Here is an 8,379-nt window from a genome sequence, read left to right as displayed (position 1 = left end):
ACAAAAAAAAAAAAAAAATCTATCCCAAATAAATTAATCTAAAAATCCTGAGGAGAAAAATTATCATGGTTTCCACAAAAGTATTAAGCAGCACAGTGGGTTTCAACATTGATAATAGTAGGAATTGTTTCTTGAGCAGCAAATCGAATGATTTCTGAAGGATATGACATGAGTAATGACTGCTAATTCAGCTTTGCCATTACAGGAATAAATGTAAAAAATAAATAGCAGAAAACAAACCTCTAAACTTGACAAAAAATATCTACAATAACAATGCAGAAAGAAAAAAAGAACTTTCATTTCTACATACAGACTTGAATTGAATACTAATGTAGTGTAAGTTTAATATATTCAAGTTCAAATCTATTCACTATAAAGTACCACATTTTGTCTGCTGTTTTTACTTCTGCACACAATCATTTTCCCGAGTGCATTCTATTATTATTGAACATCTTAAATGCACTTTCATTCAGAGGTTTAAAAAATCCCTTAGCATGAATAACAAAGACTCAATTTCAATCTCAGGGCAAGCATCACTTCCAGTCTGATAACATCATGGAAACATCTATGCCAAACAGTGTCAGAGTGTCCGAGTCCACTCCATGTGATCTTAAAATGTCACTTAGACCTCTTACACGCTTACACTTTCACAGGCCTCTCAAAACCCTTTAGATGCGAGTCCAAGCGAGAGGGAAAAGCTGTGAGTAAACCTCAAAGGACACCACATGGTGAAACAAATATTGTTCTTAAAGCTTTCCTCAATGTGACATGAGAAATGTCCTTATCTACTCACTCTAAGTCTGCACCTGAATAACATTACATAGAGAATTATTCATAAACATACAGTATGATTTCCACAAAAAGTGATATTCCACGAGAAAATGACTGATTGGACGTCTGATTTAAGGTTCCATAAGTGTGGAGCGAAGGCTAGAAACTGGAGCAGATGCACTCTCTGGAGATGTTCATCAGCATTCTGGACAGAACCTCTACAGTCATATTCCATTCCATCTGCCTGCTTCTGTCTTTCAGCTGGAAATGGAGCACCTAGGTCCATTAATTCCAAGTAAATAAGTGCTCTGTGCATTCAAATGCTTTGAAATAAGGGTATCCATTGTGGACCGTGCGTTAAAGCACATTATCTGGGCCAGTCAAAGATGACAGCAATCGAGAGACTCAGTGGCAAGGATGAAGCAATGCAGTGTGACGTGATATGAACTGGAAAACTCTTTTTGTAACAGGACAGGATGAGATAAATTTTGACTCTAAGGCATGATTGGACAAGAGGTGGAGCAGATGTGAGATCCTGCTGATTTACCCTCAGCACTGTGATTGGGTCAATGACATAGAGCCTTTATTTGTTTATTCATAATTGTTAATTCATAACTTGAATATCCCTCTACTATGATGAACATGTCCTTATTTCTGAACCAAAATGGATTTTTATGTATATATACTACAGAGCAAATGTTTGGCAGGATAAAAAAAAAAAAAATCAAATTAGTCTTATTTATATGATCAAAAATGAATCAATTATTATTAAAAATTAAAATAACTGTTCTGATCTTAATACATTTAAAAAAGTAATTCATTTATTTAATGGCCAAGCTAAGTTTTCAGCAGCCATTACTCCAGTCTTCAGTGTCACATGACTTTTCAGAAATCATTGTAATGCTCAAATTTCTGATCCTCAGCATTGTGATTTATTATCAAGGATGAAGACAGCAACTATTAAATGCACCTTAATATTTTTGTGTAAACCATACTATTATTAAAAAAAATTTCAGGATGCTTTGATGAACAGAATAAAAGAACAGCATTTATTTGAATCAGAAACCTTTGATAACATTATAATTGTTTTTACTGTCACTTCATTCATATAATGGATCCTTGCTAATTAAAATAATATTTGTCTTCAAAGAGCCCAAACTTTGAAGGGTTTTTACAAATAGATCTGCTTATTAATTTATGGAAAAACAATTAGCAACATAAAACTATAAAATATTTACAATTATAATCAAAGTCAATAAGTCTCTTAAAATATCATTTAATTTAAGCTTGTTTTTATAAAAAATTGTGTTCAGATTGTAAAATGTCATGTGGAATATAAAATATGTTTTACACTGAAAAATATTTTGATTAGAACATACAATTGCAAATAAAGTTAAAAACAATATACATTATACTTTTATCTGATGGTTACGCCACTAGATTTTTACCTTTCTTGAATTTTTTTTTTTCAAAGCAAATTGAATACAAAGAGTAAATTTGTACGGTATTTTTTTAAGTTTCTTTATCATGGCCCCTCCTATTTGTCATTGACCCGACTGAGTAGGATTCATTGCGCTCTATTTCTTCTGTGCAACCATATTTTTATTCATTGCCTGTGGGAACACCAGTAAAGGACAAAGTGCAATGCTTATTAATGTAAAGCATGTGCTCACACTTGCTATCTCTCCTCAACTAAGCTAAGGGTCTACTGTAGTTGTTCCTTGCATTTACACATGCAGGAGCTGTCCACTCAACAGCAGTGCTGAACGACGGCTGCCTCTGTCCATGGTACTGAGGATAATCTGTAGCCAGTACCAGCTGAAATGGCCATTGACAATCACTCCAAAAACTCATCCCATCCATCATCCATCACATACATGCCTCTCCCATCACATAGAAGTCCTCTACCCCCAAGCCTCTTCCATCTTCCTCATTGTACATCAAGTCCCTTTCATCTGTTCTCAGACACCACTTGTCACTGAGATGTGCAATGTGGTCAGATGAGTGTGTGGAAGTGTGTGTGAGGCCCACAGGGCATCTATCCCTCCATTGAGAGATCAGAGCAGGTGCCAGATGCCTGGAGCTCATAAAAAAAGAACATCATGCTTTTCAGATCACCTTCAGCTCCTTGGTGCCCAGACATTACTGCTGACAACATCTGCACATTGCACACTGCACCACGTTCTCACACAGTTACAGGATTCTTGTCTCACACGTCATGCGGCTAGAGCACTTCTCAGAGCTGCTTTATGTCGTTCATAATGCTGTTTGACAGAGGTCCTGAGTTCATGAACACTGCATTTTTATGCTGCAGAAAGTACAGAATAAACCAGAGCGACTTCAGGATAAATGACTATTTATCATCTGTCACCGTGTTCAGCAGATGGAGTGTATGTATGGGGTAAAAATCGTGAGCCACATTACTCTCAGAAAAGATATTAAAACATGTTAAATTATTAAAGCGTGCCCTCTTGGCCCAAACATGCTCAGTCAGACACAACGTGCAGATATGAGATGTTTAATCAGACTTTTCATCATGTCATATCAGAGACTCCTACACCGAAACTGTCCATTTAAATTCACCTGCCGTCCGGCTTCCCTAATGAAAATAAAAAAGCAAATCTATTGAGAGGACTGGATTTAGATGGATAACTTTGACGGGTCCAATGAAATACAAATGCACATGCAATGCAAATCTCTGGCATAACATTAAAAATATACTCTCTAATACTAATACTATAGTAGAGCATATGCACAGCAAGGACGTTTGGAGGAAAGAGAGAAGCTGTGTGTGTGTGTGTGTGTGTGTGAGTGTGTGTGTGTGTGTGTGTGTGTTTTCTGCTGTCATTAGTAATCTCTTCAGGGCAGGTAGGAGAAGTCACTGATGGGAGAACCGGCTGAGAGACAGACTGTATTAGAAATGAGATAGCATATCTGGCAGGCTCACTGTGAAATGTTACTGTCAGCCATTAGAAAGAATCAGAGTAGAGAGATTTGTGCTCATGAGATAATGAGTTTCAATCTAATTCCATTCCACACAGAAATATTCTCATAAAACTGACATTCAATTCTCACACAAGCTGCGGAAGTATTGACATACGCATTTCCTTTGATTTCCCTTTTGTTAAAATCCACATCAATCACACCCCAAAAGGGGTTAATATTTAAAAGTTACACGGAGCTCATTATGAAAATCCTGCTTTATCAGTACTAAAGCACATTTCTGTTTTTCTTTCTTTCTTTTTTTTCTCCCTCAACACCTCTAGCTCTCTAGTTTCCTCAAAACTCTTGCTTCTGGGATTTGTCTTACATGGTCTCCTGCTTTTGCTGAAATGACTTTATTGCAGTGTTACCCAAAGAATTACCTGCTGATCCTTTATTCCCTCGACTATATCCTGGTGCTTTGTCTCTCTAAACACACATCCCATAGACTGAGAGCAACAAGGGAATCAGTCGAGATGTTGATGCTTTATTATCACTGGGTTTATCTTCCTAAAATTACTCAAGTGCAACGCTCAGAATAAACCTTCATAAAGACCTCTCTAGCAATTTCAAGTCCAGAGATTTCAGAACATAGTTTAAATTATTTTTCTATTTAATGCTGGTCAGTTAATTCTAATAAAGTTTTTTTAATTAAACTGAATGTAATTTAAATCACACTTCATTACAAAATTCATAGCATAAAAAGCATATAAAAAATGAGTTAGAAACACAATGAACTAGAACTAGAAATAGATGCTATTGTATATAAGACCCTTAAAAAATCACTGGGAGAAAGTAATATTCCCTACGTTGTGCTCAGACCTCTTCAAAAAATCTGACAAAACCACTGTAAATTGTTGATGAACACTGATAAAATCTGAACATATTAAGCGGTATGGAATAATGTGGTGTAGAGGTGTCAAAGACAAGTACAAAATTATGTCCATGAGTGTAGTTTAAACCAAAAATTAGCATTTCAGGCTTGAAAGCAAATGGATATGTTTGGGAAGATAGCCTCACACGGGGCATCAAAATGTTGTGATTTTTTATTTGAGTAGCATCACCAGTGTAATGGCTTTGGGCTTAAATATTAATTAATAGTTTGGTCACACCGAGAACGTCCATGGTATGCCCCCTCCCTTGCATTAGGTTTATTTGCATAGTTTAAAGTCTAAGTTTAGGCCAATGTCTTTTTCTATGCATAATTCTCTGAAGACCAAACATCAAACGGTAATGCTGATCATTGACCCATGCAGCCATATATAGAGTTTATACCTTAAAGGGGTCATACGACATTGCTTAAAAAAAATATTTGGTGTATTTGGTGTAAAGCAATGTGTTTATGCGGTTTAAATTGAAAAAAAAACACACGTTATTTTCAACATATTGTACATTATTGTTGCTCCTCTATGCCCCACCTTTCTAAAGCTTGTTAATTTTTTATGTGTGTGTGTGTGTGTGTGTGTGTGTGTGTCTATATTGTCCAGAGTGAGAGGATAGTCTGAGTGGCCATAGACTATCCAAGGATCAGAGTTGGATAATTGGACAAATTAGTTTAGGCTTAAGGGCAGAAAAAAAGCACCTACAATACATCACCCCAAGTTGCTTGGGATGGTTTCTAGAAAAAAAATTATGTTTCCTGGGTTCTGTGGTCTGATAAAAAAAGAGCGTTTTAGCACACACGATATGGGTTTAAAAGGATACTAAAGGAAAAAAAAAAGTACCCACAATTTAATACACTTATGGATTTTTAATGTTGTGAGCCTATTTTTCTGCCAGAGGTCCTGGACATCTTACTCAAATCCATGGCATCATGGATCCTATCAAATACCAACAGATAAAAGATCAAAACCTGACCGAATCTTACAATGGGCCATGAATCTTTCATCAGGACAATGAACCAAAAAAAATCAACAAACATCAAAATTAACACAAAAATTTATAACGGAGCACAAAATGAAGGTTCTGCCAAGGCCGTCCCAGTACCCTGACCTGAACCCTATAGATAATGAGTGGGGTGAACTGAAGAGGAGAAACACCAGCATTGACCTTGGCATTTGAAGGACCTCAAAATATTCTGCATGGAAGAATGATCTTCGATCTCCAACCTCATCAGGCATTATAGAAGACTCAGAGCTGTTATTTTGGCAAATAGAACTTGCAAAAAGTATTTAATAAAATGGGACCAATAAGTGTGGCCAAAGTATATTTTAATTCAATGAAAGGTTTGTTGTTTGTAATTTTTTTTAATGAATGATCAAATGGATAAAGAATGTATTGTAACAGCCTTCTTTGCTCATGTTTACGAAATGGACTAATAATTTGGTAACATTTTAGTATGGGGACCAATTATTAACAAGTTGCTTATTAGCATGCCTATTATTAACATATTTATTAGTACATATAAAGCACATATTCTGCATGACCATATTCTACATCCCTAATCCTACCCAATAACTTAACTTATCATTAGGAGTTTACTGAGGCAAAAGTCACAGTTAATGGTTTGTTAATAGCGATAATTTGGACAGTAAAACAAAGTGTTACCAATAATTCTGATCTAATAATTTTTCAATTATATATAGTAATATAAAACTCTATTAAAAACTCTAATAAATATGTGTAAATAATATCATATATATATATATATATATATATATATATATATATATATATATATATAAATAAACACACACACACACACACACACACACACACACACATATTACAATTAAAATTAAACTTTGTACACAAAACCTAAAAAATATAAAGAGTACTTGTATTGTGTTTGCAGTTATAACCAATTAGAAAAAAAATACCATGTAAAATATACCACAGAAGAAGCCCCATAAAACTTTGTGTGTTTCACATATAATTGTATTACAGGTTTATTGCATTTTACATGAATTAGGCAATTTCCAAAACAAATCTGAAAGTTCAAATTGATTTTGACTTTCTGCACTTCATGCTTGTCGCTTTAAAATTGCTAATTGTTTTTTTTCTTCTTTAAACTGAACCAGGCTATAGACAACATATTTAACTGTGACACAATCAGCAGACCTAAAATCTAAAGCTTAAAGGGACAGTTCGCCCAAAAATGAAAATTGACATCCCTGATGTCATTCCAAACCTGTATGAGTTGCTTTCTTATGTGAAACATAAAAGAAGATATTTTGAAGATTGCTGGTAATCAAACAGTTGGTGGTTGCCATTGACTTCCATAGTAGGAAAAAAATACTATGGAAAGTCAATGGCAACCACCAACTGTTTTATCACCAACAATCTTCAAAATATCTTATTTTATGTTCAACATAAGAAAGCAACTCATACAGGTTTGGAATGACATTAGGTAATTGATAACAGAATTTTTATTTTTGGGTGAACTATCCCATTAAGCAATTTGTTGGTGACAAGCAAGTGACTCCATGTCTATCAAGGTCTGAAGCTCAATTACAAGCTGAGGATAGAGTGGCTTAAAAACCAGAGAGATACCGAGATCACAACCACAATCTGTTTGCATGTTGAGTGAACAAAAAATGTAATACTGCTTGAAGGGGGCATGTGTGTTACTAGAGAAAAAAAAAAGTTCCCCATAACCTACTGGAACGATATATTAAGATATACCAGTTTCCAGTGACTGCTAGATCAATGCAGGTTTTAGATGAGAGATCATGTAAAGCTTGAAGCGAGGAGCTCTTGTGTATCGGGAAAAATGATTACATGCAAAGGAGGGAGGAAGAGAAAGATGAAGTGAGGGACTAAGAGAAAGAGACAGAGAGAAAGTATGTAAGAGAGATAGAGATGAAATGGGAGAGTAAAGCGAGAGAGAGAGATAGAGAGAGAGAGCAAGAAAGAGGGAAGGAGGAAGAGAAAGAGTACCGCCCTTCAGTTGTGTTTAAACGTGAGGCGGAAAATCATCTCTGTGGCTCAGAGCAGTGAAGAGGCGATTCCAGTGTTAGATGAGCGGGTTTGCCGTGCTTAAATCATAGCTCTCTCTCTCTTTCGCTGTTCGTTTGTCCTACAGTGTCCCTGATTTCAGCTACAGGCTTCAAAGTGAGAAGACAGAAGAACTGAGAGTTTCTACAAGACGACAATACCTGGACACGGGGATATCTGGACACCTCACAATGGATGGATTGATGAAAAAGTGTTGAGTTCTCCCGCGGCTGTCCCTGAATGATACAGGTATAGTAGTTGTTTCAGCTTTGTTTTTCTCTTTACCAAGTATCAGCATGCAGCTGATGCAATAGTAATGTTCAGGTTTTTACCTTGATGCATAAAAAATGCTTGTTTTTTTAATCTGTGAAAAAGGAGTGCACTGAAAGATCAGCATGAATACCTTCATTTGATCTCACACTATTATCATAGCCTACATTATGAAGCATATGCCATGAGACTGAATGGCTGGCTCGTCTGCAGACGTTTTTATAGTTTTATTGTCTGACATTCAATTTCAGTACATGCTATGTGGATAGCTGAAGAAAATGTGACTGCCTAGTCATAACTCTAATTTATGAATATGAATAGTCAATTGGAGACTCAAGGATGGAGACAGACTGTAGGGTGGCTGAGGAAAAGAAACCGATTGGCACTTTCATCTCTAAATGGCCTAATAAACACACGAAC

General features: G+C 35.8%; 1 protein-coding gene across 3 annotated transcripts in view; it reads left to right on the top strand.

Moving 5' to 3' along the window:
* The first annotated feature begins 7,498 nt into the window (after nt 1-7,498).
* Nucleotides 7,499-8,379, top strand: part of LOC127944380 (chemokine-like protein TAFA-1) — a 46,670-nt gene continuing 45,789 nt past the window's right edge. For all 3 annotated transcript variants that reach the window (XM_052540268.1, XM_052540265.1, XM_052540266.1), the window contains exon 1: nt 7,499-7,938. In XM_052540268.1, the coding sequence (XP_052396228.1) occupies nt 7,930-7,938 (9 nt within the window). In that variant the 5' untranslated portion in view covers nt 7,499-7,929. The remainder of the gene's footprint in view (nt 7,939-8,379) is intronic.

The sequence above is a fragment of the Carassius gibelio genome, chromosome A23, assembly GCF_023724105.1.
Source record: "Carassius gibelio isolate Cgi1373 ecotype wild population from Czech Republic chromosome A23, carGib1.2-hapl.c, whole genome shotgun sequence".
Taxonomy (NCBI): Eukaryota; Metazoa; Chordata; class Actinopteri; order Cypriniformes; family Cyprinidae; genus Carassius; species Carassius gibelio.
This window is presented reverse-complemented; position numbering and strand designations above follow the sequence as displayed.